Below are 19,689 nucleotides of genomic sequence, written 5' to 3'. Positions count from 1 at the left end.
TTACCTCATTCTAGATTTTTTTTTTTCCTGGAAGATTATATTAAATACTGGTGTGAAAATACTTTAATCAGTGAAATAAATTATTTTTGAAAAGCAACATTATCCAGAATCATGCAAGGGATTTTTAATTTCTTGAAAACATATTCTCTTTACTTTAAATAACGTAAGAGATCTATTTTGTTACTGCAAGAAAATTATTTAATAGAATTATGGAGCGTAATTAAATACAATTAACTTTTAAAATGCAAGTTCTCTAAAATACCCTGGTGTATTTGCAGCTGCATGCCAGGATTCACTGGAAAGAACTGTGAGGAAGTAATTGACTACTGCAGGCTGCTCAGCATCAACTGTCTGAATGAAGGATTGTGTCTTAATATAATTGGAGGATTCACTGTAAGTAATTTAATACATGTTAAACTAATTCAGTGTTCCAAAGTATAAAAGTTTCAGACAAGCAAACTTGAAATGCATTCATTACTCTAAGAGACGAGAGGGGCCCAATTTTATAACACAAGGGCAATTCACTCGGGCAATATGGATTTTTTTATTACTTCTCTACTGACATCTTGTTTAGTACTATGTCAAGTAAGATAACTGAAGGGTATTTTTATAGCAAAAAGAATATGTAGCTAATTGTGGTCCAGTGGCATTATCTACAAAGATGATAATCACAACTTTGTTGCAGCCTTTAAAAATACATTGCTTGAATTATGATTGTCTGTTGCCATTATTTTAACCAGAACCAAATTACTTATCTACACAAAAACATGTTTAAAATTAACACAAATTTAAAACTTTGATGATGAAACTGTAGTGTGGGGATGTTCATTTCAACTGATAATTTGGGAAAAAATATTAGATCTGCTTGTTTCGACTCTATAAAATGCTCCTGAAAATGTTAAGCAAGATGCAGAATCTAGTTCTTGTCCTTGTTAAACTCCATATGATTAAACTCCACAGGGATGAGGATGGAGCTCTGTGGACCCCCACTAAGTGACAAGTCACCAGACTGGTGTCATGCCATTCATTATAACCCTTGGAGCCTGACCTGTGAGCCAGTTGCTCACTCATCATGTAACTTGGTTATTTTATAATATTTTGTCCAGAAGGATCCTGTGAGAGACAGTTTTAAATTGTTATTGGAAAGTTTGCATCCACTCATTTTCCTAGATAAACTAAGTACATTTCCCTTTCATAGAAGGAAATAAAGTTTGAGGAGGACTTTGCTGATGAAGCTGTGCTGGCTGTGACTGATGACTGTGAACTAACTCCAGGTGTCTTTCAATATTTCTCAGAATAATAATTTCCATAGTTTTACCAGGCACTGAAGTGAGACTGACAGGCCTGTAGTTTCTGGGGTCCTTCTTCTATGTGTGCAGATGACCACAGAAAATGGTAGTTTAGCTAATAATACACAAAGATGAGAAGTATTTCTTGGTGGGCAGCATTACTTTAGAAAAACATGTATTCAACACTGTATGCATAGGGGAAAAAAAAAAAAAAAAAAGAATTGCACAATAGTGAGTGTTCCTGATAGACAGTGACAAACAAGGCAACTTTTAGCTCAAACTGAATTTTAAAATGTGACACCATACCATTGGTGACAATCCCTGTAGTCAAAAATAAACACTTGTATATATGGAAGCATTTTGCAGTAGTTATACATCTTTGTCTGTCAGTGAAGGGTCATCATAGGCAGCTATATAATCTAAATTGTTTTAAGAAGGTTGCAAATGAGGAAATTAAAAATTAAGTTTATGAAATAAAATTAAGAAATAATTTAAAATTATATTCTCATAATTACATACAGATTTGCTGTCTTAAAACAGTCCATGATCTATCAGGTTTTCTCAGAAGAAAAAAAAGGAACAATTGTATTTAAAATATTCAACTGTTGGTACCAAAATTTTTAAAGCTGCATTAGCAACAAAGGGATGAAAGTATTGTGCATGGTTCTGAGCAGCTGCTTCTTCTATGTGCTGTTGATTATAGCAGGAGCATTTTCAAAAGCTTTTTAGGTAATACAGTCCAATGCTGTGTTTCAGCAGTTTCCCATCAGATCAGTGCCAGGTCACATCTGTCCTGTCCTTGTGAATAACTTCACCAGACATTAAATTTCATGAGGATCTATACTGTGGGATCCAAACCCCATAATTCCCACAGAAGGCTGAAGGCCTTATTGTGCATTGCTTCCAGTAGTCAATGCAGCAGACTCATTTCACTGATATTAAAAGGTTAGGAGAAGGATTATATTTTCCAAAGTTGCCATGAATAGTGAAAACAAAAATCCTCCCATTTTTTTTGGGTTTTGAAGAAGATCAAAGATATGATGTCTACCTTGTTGTCTTCTAAAGCACAAAAAGACAACATTGCAGCTTTGACTCAGTTTCAAAAATATGAATATCATTTGGAGGTATTGACAAGCACAATTCTTGAACATGAACAGATCTTCCTCAAAAAATACTGCTATGAAAAATTCTATTATTTACTATTGATTTATCAATTATTGCAAGAAATCTGCTATTGAATTTCTCCTGATTTTCAGCTGCAATGTTGGAACTACTAATAATAAATATGGCAATTGTAAAAGTTGTGAAGAAAATATTATATATATATATATATATATATATATATATATATATCCTTTTTTAAGCATCTATACGATAGGAAAGTTTTCAATTAATGTACTGTTTTTTCAATTTTATAATTAATAACTATGCCTCTCTAGAAGACAGGGGATGCTATTTTAAGAAAATAAATAAATTAAAGCAGTTTGAGCATAAACCATACTTATACAATTACTGCTGTGTGAACTAATTTCAGATTTCAGCAGTCTTATTCAATAAAAATATTTAACTACATTATTATGAGAATATGATAACCTGCTTCTTTAAAAAGTTATTTAAAAATCTGCCTGCAGATACACTTTTCAGTAGATTTTTCTGTTCTCATGGCAACTTTTCTTTTTCTTAAACGGATTTTATAAGTGAAAAGCCAGTGTTCTTCTTTTGCAGCTGATAGTATTTTCTCATTGCTTTTAATCTGATTGTCTTAAACAATTTATGGCTGTAGGTATCTGTTTTCCTTATCTTTATCTGAAGACAGGGAAAATATGAGCAATGCCCAAAAGGCAAGTGATAGGGAAGAAAGAGCTGTTGTTTGTTCCATGCTAATCACACTGCTGCCACATGCTAACCACCTCAGGGTATGGAGTGGTTTGAGCAGTGTTCTCCCAGTGATTTAGAATGGCTCCAGTAAAGCCTCTGGCACATGACTGGGCAGTGAAAGCCAATAAAGAGAGTATACAAACAAGAAATCACTTGTGGATGTAAAGCTTTCCTCTAGGTCCCCAGAGGGGATCAAGTACCTTACTATCTATTTATCCACAGCAAGTAGTTTAGATCATGGCAAAAAGTATTATCTCTCCTTAAGATCCCCTGTTTCTTCCTGAAATATTGATATTAAACTGAAAAAACCTCAAAACAATTAAAAAAAAAAGATACTGAAAAAATATATTAAACTAATCCAATGCAAATTTGGAGGATAACAGGACTCTACTGGAATTTAGAAGCCTGGAAAGGAGCACAGTTTTGAAAACATGATAGTGGGAAAGTTAGGGTACGAAAACTGTCAAGTCTTTGGCATATATACCATACTTTGGCATACTGTCTTTACTTTTTAGGGAGAAACCATTGGATTGTATAAAAATGACAGAATTTACAAGTCAGTTGTGAAGAACTACAGAAATGCATTTGAGGGACAAGAAAGTGCAGCTCTACAGTGGCTGCCACACACCCTCCCATTTGAGATCTGCCATGCACTTCCTATGGAAAAGGGGAATGCTCATTCATGACTTTTTTTTCTTTCCTTTTTTTTTTTCTTTTAACTGACATGGTCTGCATAGTGTCTCCTAGTCTATTTTGTCAATCTGCCTTTCTCCCATCATCCTGACAAACCACTCATTCGTGTGAGGCTGAGTGCTTACAGCTAGCAAAGAAATTGAATTAGAGCAGCATTAAACAAAGAGATAACAATCTCTGCTATCATTCTGAGTTTTACCACTACACCTACTGCTGGTCATTCAAAGAAAATGTTCGAAGTTTCTCTGAGAATCTGTACTGAAACTTTCATGTGGAATTTTGGATTGGAATAATTGCCAATGGATGCCCTCATTGGAGGTACCCAATGGTACCTTCTAAAAGAGTAACAGGAAATGCTGCTGATTTCTAACTAGTGTTTCTACAGTGCAGTGGAAGTAGATTGTGCTTTTAAGGGAGAGTGAAGCTAACAATAAAGATGTAATGGTTTTAACTTCTACAAGTAATTTTCCTGGAGAACACTGATTAGTGAGAACAGGTACACAGATGCATTCCTGTCAATTCCCTTCAGAAAACTGTTCCCCAGCCACCAGAATTTTGCTTTCTTATATATATATACATTTAATAATGTTTATCTAATATTATGATTCACCATAAGAGGATAGAAAAATAATAGAAAAGAGTGATATCTAAAATCCTGCCCTGCAGATGTAGGTAGTTCTATGGTAGTTGATGTTATACTCTTTTGATCTTTTTCTCACATCCATGTAAGGAAGCCATAGCTTTTATATTTGGAGCTTTATGGTGAATGAGATATTTTGACAACAAAGTGTGCACCAAGAAGATATATGGTTGATAAAGAAAAATTATGAATATACATTAATAATATTAACAGTTAGCCCTAAGAGGGCCTCCACCTTAATCTTAGAGAAGCCATTTGTATTTATTGCATGAGAGGAGAAATAACTTCTAGATCACATATCCAGAACTGAAAGGCAATATAGCTGAGAGAAAACAACTTGTTTAACAAATTCAATTCTTTTAAAAAAAAAGCACTGGGGCTTTTTTTAAGCCCTCTTCACTGTATCTATCACCGTTTGTTTTCTAAGCATAAAAAAGCCATAAGGAAACAAACATTTAATATATTTGGCATATTATATATTAAAGCAGTTGTTTAGAGCAATAAAATTATTGTGAATATTTATAACAGATCCACTACCAATGCTAGAAGCAATGAAAACTGGCACTGTAAAGTCTGTTGCTCTCAGATGCAATTTTTATCCTTATGTGCAACATAAAAAATAGATTATTGTCATTTTCCCCTTTAAAAAAATCTACAGTCTCTCCTACTGTTTCTCCCCATGGACCATATGAGAACATTATAGTCTCATCTCTGTGAAGCCACTTTGCCACTATCATTAAGTCTATTGATGTGTCTCCTGTGTTTGTCCTTCCAGCTCAGTGTTCAAAACAGCAGTAGTTCAAAGTCAGATACTTCTATTAAGGGCTAGTTTTACACAAGTTAATTAGTCAATTTTATTTCACACAGTAGCAGTAATTCTACAGAAGAGTTCACATAAATTTTAAAATGTCCTAAGCAGTTTCTTTCCTTCTTCAGTGTTTAATTTGGACTTTATAAAAATTAATTTTCCTGCTTTTCTTTTTCTATTGAAATAAACACCATCAAAGCACCCTAGGTACATTTCATATGTGCTGCTAATTATCTCTGAACTGTACAGAAGTCAATCAACAGTAGAAATCTTCATGTAATAAGCTAATTGTCCTTCTTCTGAGAGCAAATTTAAATGAAAAATATTTAATTAAAACGGTGATCATGTAATCATTTTAGATATCTTTGTATCTTAGTGAATTTATATAGTAGAAGAGCATATAATTAAATATAAATGGACAACAAAACACACCAGATATAACCAATAGAAATTTTCTGGTTTATTTTTAAGTGTAACTCCTGAGAAGTTAAAATCAAGCCTGTATTCAAGTTTAAACCACTTTTCAAAGACAGAGAAATTCCCCAAATTTCTTCTTTACTGACTTCCCTATCTAATAAGGAGCTGGCCCCTTGAGATAAGGAAAATGTCCATAGAAAGAGTCCATAAAATTTCACTCAGCCAACTCAGCACTGTGTATTTCTGAAGCACACAACTAAAATAATATTTCACCTGTTTATTAATGCCAGTAAGGTCAGACACACATTCTCCGTGTGCTGTATAAATTTTGTGCTGTTTTTGGCAGACATTTTCAGTACTGTACAGTAAGTTTCTAGCTTGAGATTCTTGATGATTATTTTTCATTCTTCAGTATTTGCCCTTTTGTCATCTACTACCAAAAGCTCAAAAATGCACATTCTTAATTTGTCTTTTACAATTATAAAAAATAATAATAAAATTTCATTATTTATGAAGTCATATGTAAAGAGAGATGGGATTTCCTCAAACTACACAAAAGATAACTTCGTCTTCCCACCTTCTTTATGAGGTGAGCATGGATTGAATTCTAGCTTCTGTTTTATCCATATGTTCTCTGAGAAATTAAATAATATAATCTTTATTAAAAATAATTAATTAATTCAAGCTATGACATATTTCTGTTGAAACTCCTAATTTTTTTACCTAATATCAGGGTTCCATATGAAGGAGCATGTCCTATCAAAGATCATAGTATCAATAGAATGGTTTGGGTTTGAAGTGACCTTTAAAGGTCATTTAGTCCAAATCCCCATCAATGAGCATGGACATATTCCACTATGTCAGATTATTCAGTCTTATTCAACCAGACCTTCAATATTTCTAGAGATGAGGCATCTATCACCTCTCTAGGCAACCTACTCCAGTTTTTCACAGTTCTCATTGTGAAAAATTTATTCCTCCTATCTAAACTGAATCTAACTTCTTTTACTTTACAAACCTTATCCCTTCTCTTACTATATAACCTGCTAAAAAAGTGTTTATCCATCCTTCTTATAAGTCTTGTCATGTGAAAAGGGGAGATTTACTCAGCCCTTAGTGTTTAATCTGTCTCTCAGCACCCCAGGAAAGCAGATCACATTGTGTCCAACCTGTCTGTCAGTGTCCCATTATGGGGGACCCTTCACTGAGCAGTCCTGCTAGGTTGGAGAATGGTTTGATTGACTCATTCAGGGACACACACCAACAGCATAAGGGAGACCTTTCAGCAGGTTTTCCCACCCCTTACTGGGTGTCCCACCGTATCGAGTATGTTGCCCTTAGCTGGTGCCTGTGGAGGACTCACACCAGCAGTTCACAGAACAGCATTCCTTATTAATATAAAATTGTGAAAGGTAAAGTTTCAAGGAATCAGTGGTAGTATGTGACTGCAAAAACACGTTCAAAGCAATACACAGACAAGTAAGATCCCCAATAAAAATATTCAGCATAGACAGAGTACAGTTCTTACCCAATAGAAGGGTAAGGGGGAGAAGACAGGTTCAGCCTGTTGACTGATCCCAGGAGTTATGATAGTATTTCCTAACTTTTCCCCCATTCTCTACTTACTTTTTTACTATTTCTCTATGTTTACATGGAGCTTGAGTAACTCTAGCCATATATACCTTTGTTACTGATTGGTGTCAAATTCTCTCACTTCACTTTTAAAAAATCAGTCAAAAAAATAGAGAGCACACACCTTGTGGGGGAGTCATATGCTGAAAGGGGAAAACTTTGGAGGATAATTTTGGGATGGAGGTGTGCAGTTAGTCTATAATGAACCAAGTTCATCTGAGGAATGTGATTTTGCCAGAGTTGCTGGCTCAGCAGCAGGACATCTTTCCCTATGCCCCTGGCTCTCCTTTGCAGTTTCTCAGCTGCAAAGAACGCACCACAGAGTTCCCCTCTCTGCAAGGGTTTCAGCAGCATCTGACCGCAGTGTCTCCACTCTGCTCCACCCTCCATTCCACACCCCTTAGCAGGTGCCTATAGTTCCAGATCATGTGCATTGGGAATTATCATGGAATAGGTTTTGGGCATGCCAGCTGCATTCCACCTAGGGAGCAACGATTGTATTCTACCCCATAATTTCCATACCCAACTAACTTCTGTTAGGATATGGGTATAATTTCTCCATTTCCTCTAATTTTACAGCCAGTCATCTTTCCACAGTACTCCTTAATGAAAGGTCACAGGAAGATCTTCCCAGAATCTTTTCTGCTTCAGACTGTATAACTCAAACTCTGACATCCTGCCTTCTTAGGAAAGCTGCTCCAGCCCTCTATGGCCCCCTTGGTGACCCACTCCTATAGGACATGGGTTTGTTGTAGTGAGGATCCCAGAGCTGGATGCAGCTCTCCAGGTGAGATCCCACCAGAGCAGAGCAGAGGGACAGAATCACCTCCCTTGACATGCTGGTCACACTGTCTTTTATGCAGCACAGGATACAACTGGCTTTGCTGGCTCATGCCTAATTTTCACCCACCACCACCTCCAGCCCTCTCTGCTAGGCTGTTCCCAATGCCCTTCACCTCAGCCTGTGTTGGTACCAGGGGTTTCCCCAACCAATGTCCAGGACTTTGCATTTGGCCTTGTTGAACCTTATGGTGACTTCCCATGGACCCACTTCTCATGGTCCCCCTGCATGGTGTGCTAAAGTTCAGGTGTGTCACCTGCACTGCTCAGCTGCTGTCTGCAAATTTGACAGATATAGTAAGTTAAGACCAATTAATTTTCTCTTTTAAGGTTTAAAGTCACTTAAGTGCACTGATGTATTGTAACTTAATTGTCAATATTGTAAAGTTTTAAGATCTATCAGTTCAAATAAGGAAATGAATAAAACATTATCCCCAAGTAAGTCCCTCAATTCACTAAGAGGCTTCACTTTTGTTTGCTACGAGCTACATTTCTACATATTTCTTGCAGTTGTTTTCCCAGTGTGAGTGACTTCTAGAATTTCAGTTAGGAATTAACTTTACATACAAAAAAATATGTAAGGAGATTTTTTTTATTAAGCTAAGGATTTTGTTTTCTTCATTTAAACAATTTTCAGAGCTCTGTCAGTGCAGAAAAATAAAAATCCTATTTATTTTTAATCATTTGGCCAAAGGGCATGTCTTGAGTTCTTGAAGCCTTTTAGTCATAAACCAGTCACTTCAGTTCCTAATGTCAAAAATATCTATAGAAAAATTTGGAAATATAAACACTTTTAAGGATGTACACATAACTTAGATAGTATTTGTGGAATGGAGGACAGCAGGAAGGGATGTGCAAAGAACAAAATCTGAGCATAGGAATAAATAACATAACAGAATAATGTAAGATAAATCAAAAATTGAAAGCATTCATACCCAGTTTAATGCCTAAATTTTGGGTTGAATTGGAATTTTCTGAATGTACTTTAAAAGGGGCAAAGCAGTCTAACACATGAACATCATTGTGCAAGCCATCTTACCAGGTCATTGAAGACTCTGAAGGAAAAAGAAAGGTTATTGTGCCGGTATGCCATGGAGATGATTACAATTAAGCCGAAAAAAAATTGCTTAATGTTTGTGGAAAGTGCTGTCTTAAGCATCCCTAAGAGTTGTCCTTCAATTATCCTCCAAATGATTCAGGCATAGTCTGGAAATAGTGATTCAGTTCCTGAATGCTGTCTTGCCAGCAATACATTTCACCCCAGGTGCAGAGAAGTCACTTAGCTAGAGGAAAAGTAAATGTAGTTTTCACAACTGCAGTCACAATTCCATCTCTGAGAACATGTTTTTTTAAGTTAACATATATCCACTAGATATAGGTCTAGACTTCAGTGAACTTATCTGAAGTTCTTTCTCGCAGAATGGATTTAAGATGTGTAAAGGAAGAAAACACTGGCTAAACAGTTTTTGTGAACAAATAGTAATGTTTAGTGACTGGGTAGATAAAAGACTGAGTCTAGTCAAGGAGAATTTCCAGGTGTGTCCTCATGAAAAATACTCATAAAGGAGAAATTATCTTATAAATCCCATTTGTAGGTACAGTGGCAGAAAAAATGAGACCAAGGAAAATGTATCCCCCCTGCTGAATGAGGTGGATGACATTCAGTGCCTTTGCTCTGGTTTTTACTTACAATATGTGCTTCCCAAGTCCTGTGAAGGTGGCAAAATTTAGAGGAATGGAACACCATCACTTAAAGAGAAATGCCAAACCAAGACCATAGGCAATGAAGGTATATCTAAATATCCAAAGGGCTCAACAGAATACATTTAAAGAAGATGAGGGAGTGGGCCAATGCAATCAAATCATTATAAAGGTTAGGTAGCTTCATCTAATTCTGGCTTGCCTTAGTAAAAGGATAGAGAGAGGGTAAAATTAAGTCATCAGTCACTTCTGCTCAGCATTTGATAAGCTACCTGTGAAGTACTCTGTGACGTGTAGAATTCTAATATACGAAAAATAGAAGAAAATCATCAACATTGTGAAAACTTTGCAGCATATGAGGAAAGGCTGAAGGATTTTCCTTTGTTAAGCCCTGAAAACAAAAAGCTGAATGGGGATATAGTTCTTTTTTTCAGCTCCTCATTGGGTGATCACAAAGAAGATGGAGCCAATTTTTTCTCAGAAGTGCAGAGCACTAGAGTGAGAGGCAACTGGCAGAAGTTACAACAAAGGAAATTATGGCTAGGTATTAAGAAAAAATTGTTCATGATGTAATGTAAAGGTACTAAAGTGCTGCAAGAGGTTTCCCTGAAAGGCTGTGGAATTGTCACCCTTGGAGATATTCAGACCTCAAGCAGACAAGATCCTGAGCAACCAGCTTGTATTTAAAGTGAGACCTGCTCTGAGCAACAAGTAGGACTCTATGACCTTCAAAGGTCTCTCTCAACCTGAATAATTCTGGGGTCCTGTGAATGTAAATATGTTGACATACAGGATAAATCATGTTTCTGTAGGTTTGTCTGGGATAAGCTTTGTGAACAGACTAACAAAGACAGACAAACCAATAGATAGTTACCAAAAACATGCCATCTTGTTATCTCTTATTACCTTTCATTTAGTAGTGTCATGTTTGATCAAACATAACATCAAGGACAGGGACAGTACATAGCAGTGAAAGGTGTTCCTGGAGACCGAGGGGAAGGAAGTCAGGAAATGTCAGGAGTGTGTACGGGTATTGTCACAACAGAGTGATGCAGGAATAATACAAAGGAATATACAGCTGTGTTCTTCCAGGCCTTGGAAGGTAAGTCACACTGATCCTGTAGGTTATCATGCTCCTCTTATACCTAGGTCACTTTGGAGATGGAAGTCTACTCTAGTTATCTGCTGTTCCAATCACTGAATGCAGAGATTCCCAGTAAGGGATTTGCATCAGCGCAGTTCCCTTAAAACCTTCACTTGACCACCTAAGTCTGTTCATTTTTACACAATATATATGTCAGATAGAGAATCAGAGATGACTGTAAAGGGAATGTTTAAAAGGCTGAGAGGTAGGGCCAGTTTTGAACAAATATGGATGAATTAATTCACAAACAGCATACTTAATGCTAGTAATTTCCAAGATTGTTAGGCACTGTCAATACACCTATATATCCTTACTCTGTAACATTTACATTCTAAATTCTCTGTGATCACACAGTGCTGTGGAGCTGAAGAGTTAGTGCTGACAGCTGTGGTCCCTGGTGGTACTTAAAAACAAAGGTCAAGGAAAACTGTGTCATGAGCTTTTTGATGAGAGAAGTCATTACTGAATTAAGCTTGTCTTCTGTCTCCATCCTCCCTCTACATATTTGATGGTTCAATATTTTATTTCTCCCCACAAGAACTCCTCCTGCCTTTCAAAAAATGATGTTCTCCTCCTGGTACTACTTGCCTTGGAGCTTTTTGCAGTAATTTTTTTTCTGTAGTCAGCAATATATTCTGCCTATTTTCTGTGCCTTATGCTAATCTTGTTCTTTGGCAACTTTCTTCTCACTTGTGTTAGTCCCTACAAGGTATCTCTCTGTCTTTGGTGGTCACATATTAATGTAAAATGTTTATATACTCTGAACCTGGTACACCATTTCAGTGTTCTAAAATACTGGCATGCTACTGTTGGCTATACTGTTCTATTGTCCTCCTGTCCTTGTAATGGGATTCAAGGCAAGCTACTATTAATAATATTTGATCAGGGCACTTGTATGAATTTCACAGGACTCTTTTGAGAAGCTGATATAAGCTTCAGATCTTCCCCTTTCCTCTGAATGAACTATTTTAATTTATTTTATTTAACAGGTAGAGTCTGCATGTATAACAGAAGCACTGTACTACATTTTCTCATTACTGGTTAATGGCAGTGTTTGTCTTGCAGGATTTGATATCATCACTGCCCAATTTCTCCCTCATGCCTATCCCATTAAAATCCTTTTTTGCACACTCAGTTCTTCTGTTCCTGCTGGCATTTTCTCCCTTACAGCCAGTTATTATCTCACCATTTCCTCCAAATCATATGTTCTTTTTTCTCCTATTTTTTCAACAGGCATGGTAGATGAGTTTTGCCTCTGTCAACTGTTTTATCATCTGCAAATAGAGGCATGAAGAATAGTCTCAGCTGGGTACAACTCTCTGCATTCTACCACACTTTTACTGGGTATAAAATACAAAACCCAAAGAAAATTCTACAAACTTTCACATTACATTTTCATTTTGGGCTTTCTGTGTTTCTTTGTGTTTGTTGTATCTAGTGCCTCTGTGCACCTGGATGGACAGGAAAATTTTGCCAATTCGTTGAAAATGCATGTTTAATTTACCCAAATAATTGTTCTGATGGAGCAACTTGCATTGATAGGAGTCAACTGAGAGAACAACCTTTGATTCAGTGTTTGTGTCCTCGTGATTTTACAGGTAAGGCATATACAAATCATGCATAAGCTTATCGTTTAATTTCCTTTAAATATTCAAATATAAGAATGTTGGATTAAAAAAAGTAAAAGAGATAAAGAAGTATTTGGAAAGTAATCACACTTCTCTGCATTTCTGCCCTCTGCTGTGATGCTTATAAAGACTGAGTGGAATGTACAGGTTACTTTTGAATCTTCCAACTAAGTTTACAGTAAGAATAATCCTAGAATAAGCTTTAGCTTCAGTTTAATAGACTAAGTATATAAAATTTTTGTATGTGAGCTACATGTCTGACATATAATTATAGTTCCTGGACATCTAATTAATGAGAGAAATGTAGTTCAGGAAGTTTGTTAGTTTGTATCAGCCTGTTTTTACTCAGATAACTTTACTTAGGTTTTGAGGGCTGAATTCCACCTTCTATTAAAATACCTTAGTAGACCACCAGTGATATATGAAATTTAATTTGGTGTGGGATTAACTGATTTATTATACTTAACTAAAGCCTTGTCTTCAAGGTTCTCTGTGTTGTCAATAATTTAGTTTTTCAGATATTTGTTAGTCATTGACACAATTTCTTCAGCAATGTTTCTCTTTTAATTAAAAAAACCAGAAGCCTAAAAAGCAGCTTATATAAAATGTAATGTTTTTTTAAGTGTCAAAGAAAATGATTTCTGATTCTTTCCTCCAGCCTTATCCTTTAAATAGAAGCTCATTGAAGTTAGATTCTAAAATCCTTCACTAATCTTTGTCTAGAGAGGGAACTGAAAGAGAAGATTCAAATGTGATTCACTGCAAGTTTAGGTAATATTATGGAAAGACACATTATCCATATGTACATCAATTTAAAGATAAGTGCCAGAAATACTAAAAGAACTTAAAAAATAATGATTTGAAATACAGGAGCAATATTTATTGCTCAAAGAATAAAAATTAATTTAATCTAAAGTACTGATGGTAATATTTAGAGAAAAATAACTTTAAATCTACTACCATTGAAAAAGAAATAATAGTTTAATAACCCAGAGTTTTAACTATCAAGCTTTCTTTTCACTTCTCCATTCTCCCTTTCAGAGCGTTTATTTTTTTCAATCTATACCTGATTTTTTTAAAATTTATGTGACACCTAAAATTATGGATTTGTTTATAAAAGTAACATTTCACTACTATACTCTAAAGCTTTTGAGATAATTTCAGATTTCTAGTGTACAATATTATCATGAAAAAAAAATTTAACAGGTCGAAATAAATGGCAATAAATATATGCAATTAATAGAATTGAACCTTGCTAAACACTGAGTCATGACTGAATTAAAGTGGAAAAAACTTTTTTGCTCGGGGGCATCTTGCTATGAGGCTAAGATTCATTTTTTTTTTGTAGATTCTCATTATGGGTTCTATAAAATGTAATATAATTTTTTTTTTACCTTTTCTGCTTTGAAATAGCCAGTTACTTCTTCAGTCTTGATCCATAAAGAGTTTCATTGATACCTTTTTACTGTCTCGTTTATGTATTTAAAAAGAAAAGAGGGAAGGGAAATGTAATAGCAATACTTGACTCTGAATTAAATAGTTTCTGCAGCTAGAAAAGCTATTGTAGTTTCACATCTATTGGCTCTTAATTGTGTTTTTAAATTGCAAACACTATAGCTGCAGCTTTTGCATTAACACTCAGATTGTATTTGGAACAGACATCTTAGGGAACACAAATTATGACATGATGCAACATTCTCAGCTGTGAAAAGTAGAATTTGATTTAAAAAGTAATAAACCCATTTCAATTTGGTTCCATACTCTTTAATAAAACCTCATAGAAACTTAACATATACACATGAAATTTTAAGCTATAGATTTTATTTCTTTTTATATGTAAAACATTTTAGGTCATTTGCTAAGAAAAATGTCCCCACGTTAAGTTTTAATGCCCACAAAATAAAGGGTTATAATATATAGTTATTTTTGTTGAATAGGTGTCATTATTTTTGTGTTTTCAATTTCCTTCTATAGTTAGCTTATTTTCATTTTCATTTCTCTCTTTTCTGAAAGTGGATAAAAACCTTTAAATCTATAACACTGCTTGTAAGTAATATGTCTTATGACATTGAAACAATTCATATCAGCAATTTCTAGATCCTGCACAGTAGACCAATTGTCCTTGAATAAGCTTCCTCTAATTTATTGCTATCTTTCCTTGTGTGTAGAGCAATCATATTGGCAGAAATTGATTTGGCACGTTAGACACTTCATTCTCACTTCACAGAGAAGTCCTTTAATTAAAATAATCTTACTTCTGTTGAAATGAACTGAATCCTAAGAAAACTCACCAAGCAGAGTTTAAAGTACTGCTTTAATTGCATACTTTTTTTCTTATCTTAAAACTTTTTATAACACTCATTAAGATTGTTCCTAGATCTATCTACAATTTATTTTTTCTCTTTCATTGTTTAATTGAGACAGATCTTCTAATTTCTACAGGTATATGGGAAATGTATTTAAACATACTTGGATGGAGATTACCCTATTGAACTATGTAGGATACTTGAAACAGTATTCTGTAGAAGATATCTCTGGTGCCAGAATAACTAATGTCCCAGAGAACAAGACATGAGATAAAATTTCCTGTATCTGTCACAGTCTAGTTAAGGTAATATTTATACTAGTGAACAAAGAATTTACATGGCCTAATTTTAATCTTTCTCTCTGGTCAAATTCACATTTTTAAATTCTTTTGTTCTTGAGGATATAGTGGTGAGGTATTTAACCCTGGTGGGCAGCTAAGTACCAAACATCTGGTTCTTCACTCTTCCCCAGAGAGGTGTTGGAAAAAATCAGAAGCACAAAAGTAAGAAAATTTGAGATAAAGATAAATTATTAGGTCAAGCAAAAGCTATTCACATAGGTGAAGCAAAATAAGGAATTCATTCAGTACTTGCTGTTAGCAGGCAAAGGTTGAGCCACTTCTAGAATATTTGGGGATTGTCTCTGTTTCATGTCAAAGTGCAGTGGTAATTTCATAAGTCTCAAAACTCAAATAGATAAAAAGTAGGGGTTTTTGGTAAAGAAGAGCAAGTAAAGAAATTTTTGAAGCATCATGGGAGTCTCTCTGTCACAAGAATGTGCTGGAATTATACAACAGTATCTGTCTTGGCAACAGATGCTGTCATTTTAAGCTTTGTTCATTGCACTTTATATGTTATTGCCATTGTCATCTCTGAAAGAGAAATGTTTAGGGCACATAGACCCCAAACATCAACAACCTTGTAGTGAAATAATGGAATAAAAGCAGTCACTTGTTAAGTAGTGCTACAGGATTTCACTCAGAATACTTACATTCATAGGTGAATAAAAAGGGAACAGCTTGTTGCTTTCCAGAAGACTCAATTTTTTATTAAAGAAAAACTTTCAGAGAACTAACAGAATGAAATGGCAGCTGAAGTACTGAAGCCCTCTTCAGGAGATGCTCAAAAGACTTACTTACTTTCAAAATGCCTTTGATGAGGTGTGTCCATGTAGCATTAGCTGGGGTGAAAGGAAAATGGTTTTAGCTAGTCCCTTCCTTTAACTTTGCTCCCAATGCAGGTCTCTCCTAATGCCAGTAAAAGTCCAAGAAAAAAACATGAGTTACACTGACTCTATAAGTCAGAATGATAGCATGTACTGAGCTAGAAAGGACCCACAAAGATCAGGATGCCCAAGTCCTGGTTCTGCACAGGACCATGCCAAAAATCATGCCAAGTGCCTGAGAACATTTTACAAACACTTATTGAGTTCTGTCAGGCTTGGTGCTGTGACCCCTCCCCTGGGGAGCTGTTCCAGTGCCCAGCCACCCTTTGGGGGAAGAACCTTCTCCTGATATTCAGCCTAAACCTTCCTCAACTCAGCTTCATGTCATTCTCTTGAATCCTGTCACTCATCACCACAGAGAAGAGATTGGTACCTGCCTCTTCTCTTCCCCTCATGGGGATGTTAAAAATCACTTTGAGGTCTCCCCTGAGTCTCTTCTGAACAGACCAAGTGTTCTCAGTTGCTCTTCAAACAGTTTTCCTTCTACCTCTTTGTGGCCCTTCTTTGGATGTTCTCCAATAGCTTTACATCCATCTCATATTGTGGTGCCCAGAAGTGCACCCTGGACTCAAGGTGATGCCTCAGCAGAAGGTGTGTTGTAAAGACACTGATCCTTACTAGGACCTCACACCGTAGATGATAGCAAGATGAATTACATGAAAACACAACAGTTTCAGTCCATCTAGGGCTTTCAGCTGCACTAATTGTAATGAAAGATAGAGAAGCAAGCAATGAAAAAATAAAAAGGACACATTATCCATGCTGGCATAATATTTAATTGGAAGCAGAAAAACTCCTGTACAGTAAGTGGGGGCTGGCTAGAGCTAATGCATGATGTTGTAGCATAGTAGTAGTTACTCTAAGCAGACTGTGATCTACAATAGTTCAAGTAGATAACTCTTTTAGCAGATCTTGATTTCCACACAAAATACTAAGGTATTGAAATTTTTGTGCTGGAAATACTTCTATTATTTTGGCATGCAGTAACTTCATGAAAAGCCAAAAGACTATAAAAATATTCTACATGAAAATTCAAGGAGAAATGCAATATCAGTATTTAAATTCTGCCTGCATTTAAAATGGAACAAAATGCTGCAAGTGCAGGGGGATATTTATAAGTATGTTCATATTTCCTAATAGTTCAGTTTCTGGTTTAACTTGCTGCACACAATATATTTTGCTCATTTGTATGTAGGAATTTTGATGCAGTTTTTGTTCGTGAAGCACAGTTATGGTTAACTCAAAGATGCTGTTGTTTTTTAAGAACCATAGATGTATCATGGATTTCTAAGTATATAATTAGTAAAGTTCCATTTTATTCTCGTGCTTCCCACTTCCTACCATACCTCATTTTATTAAGGTATACAACTCAAAGATTTACCTGTCAAGGAGTTAGAACTGTGCTGATTTGCTTTAGTTTTCTGACTCTTCTAGGTTTACAGCTATTGATATGTATCCTTTCCTTTTTTATTCATTCAGAGTAAAACTTGAAAGGTTTTTTTTCTCTATGGATAGTTTGTATGTCCCTTATTGAGAACACCACTGCATTATTCATTATCATTTCCAAATATATAAATCTGCTGTTAGTGACAAGGGAAACTGCAGCTTTCTCTAAACATTCAGAGAGGTAGCTGGACAGATAGTGAACATTCAAATACCTGTATATTTCCCTCCCCAAAAGAAAAACACATAGTCAATAGGAAACATGAGGGATGAAGGCCTTTTATGCAAAATCAGCCAAAAAGTCTTCTGAACAAGCTGAAATGCTTAAAAATATTAATTATCTGTAATAACCATAGAGACATTATTTTCTGCTTCTCAGCTGAACTTGTGTTTACTGAGCCAAGTACACCATTTCAGACCTTACCAAAGTACAAAAATTGTCAACAGTGTTACAAATTATCTATCATGCTAATGGGTTTAAACCATGATAAGGTGTGCAATATAGATATAATGATAACATGTTTAAAAATATTTAATGCACTGGAAAGATGAATAACACTGCAGTGTAGATCTAGTGACTGTTTTCATTACAAAGCTGATCTCTGTAGCTCAGTTTGTTTTAGTTCTTTAAAATAGCTCAGACTTAATTCTTATAGTTTTGAATATCAGATTTCCTCTTTAAAATATGCATAATCAGGCTAGCTGCATACTGCTTACTTTTTCTCAGGCACAATGTACATCATTAGCTGGCATAGCCTACTGTATCTCCACTGAAGCTGGAATAATGATAATACATAAACTAAATATTCTAGACTTTTAGACTATTCACCTTTGTGCTCAGTAGGTTTTCCTTCTATTAAAAAAAAAACCAACCAAACAAAAAACAAATGTATTTTGTTGAAATATATTGTTGATGTACAATACCACTGTGTTACACACTTAAACTGTGGTTTCATCCATGTTAATGATGTTTTACTGATATATGTTTTTCTTGTCACATAAGCAGACTTCTTAGGCACTTTAAGACCTATCATTTTTGTTTTTGTTTGTTCTTTTTTGTTAATTTGGGTTTTTTAACCTAAATCACATCAGAAACTTACGTTCAGTAACAACTTCTATACTTTGGTCTTCACACTGGGACCCTGAATAACTCAGGTTTACATTTCCTGCAATATACTTGCCTCCATTTCTATTTACTGAGATATATCTCACTTTAGACACGTTACTTCAAAATATTTTATTTTTTTATCATTATTATTATACGTTTCTCCTCAGAATTTGACACCAATTTAGTATAAACTCTGTATAGGAGGTTTAATTTACATTTCAGATCAGAACATTTCAGATAAGAACATTAAATAACATTGACTTTACATCAGAGTACAGCATCTGCTCTTATAGCCTTCAATACAGGAAAGACAAGGAGCCAGTAGGGGACTGGAACAATTCTCCTGTGAGGACAGGCTAAGAGGGTTGCAATTGTTCAGCTTGGAGAAGAGAGGTTTCTTTCATTACTCTGGATTATTTCAATACTCCAGCTTGCAAAAAAAACTGAAGAGGAACTTCTTACAAGGGTCTGTAGCAATGAGAAAGGGTAATGGCTTTAAATTGAAAGGCAGTAAATTTGCAATACATATGAGGAAGAAATTTTTCAGAATTGTGAAACACTGGAGCAGGTTGCCCAGGGATGTGATAGATGCCTTGTCTCTGGAACCATTCTAGGACAAGGTGGCCTGGACTCTGAGCAACCTGAGTTAAAGATTTCCCTATTGCTCATTTCGTATTTCACTTATGATAAGCGAAAAATTATCAAGCTAGATTAAATTCCTGTGTTCCAGGCATGAAAATTGTTTTGCATGCTCTCCTAGTATCCTGTTGCAGTTTGTATATGAGCCATATTTTTAATGAGACATATAAAGGACACTTTGACCAACAACAAAATAAACACCACCTTCACAAGAGGATAAGAGACTGTGAAAGAGAGGTCTGCAAAAGACTTTGACAAGAGATGAATCCTTATGAACAGATTCCCAGCTAAATCCTGA

General features: G+C 35.3%; 1 protein-coding gene across 1 annotated transcript in view; it reads left to right on the top strand.

Moving 5' to 3' along the window:
- EYS (eyes shut homolog) overlaps positions 1–19,689 on the top strand; it is a 674,079-nt gene that overhangs the window by 43,093 nt on the left and 611,297 nt on the right. Inside the window, exons 5-6 of the mRNA XM_056488606.1 lie at positions 279–393; positions 12,481–12,640. Of these exons, the coding sequence (XP_056344581.1) occupies positions 279–393; positions 12,481–12,640 (275 nt within the window). The remainder of the gene's footprint in view (positions 1–278; positions 394–12,480; positions 12,641–19,689) is intronic.

The sequence above is a fragment of the Oenanthe melanoleuca genome, chromosome 3, assembly GCF_029582105.1.
Source record: "Oenanthe melanoleuca isolate GR-GAL-2019-014 chromosome 3, OMel1.0, whole genome shotgun sequence".
NCBI lineage: Eukaryota > Metazoa > Chordata > Aves > Passeriformes > Muscicapidae > Oenanthe > Oenanthe melanoleuca.
Note: the sequence above shows the minus strand (reverse complement) of the source record. Positions and strands in the feature narration are given on the sequence as shown.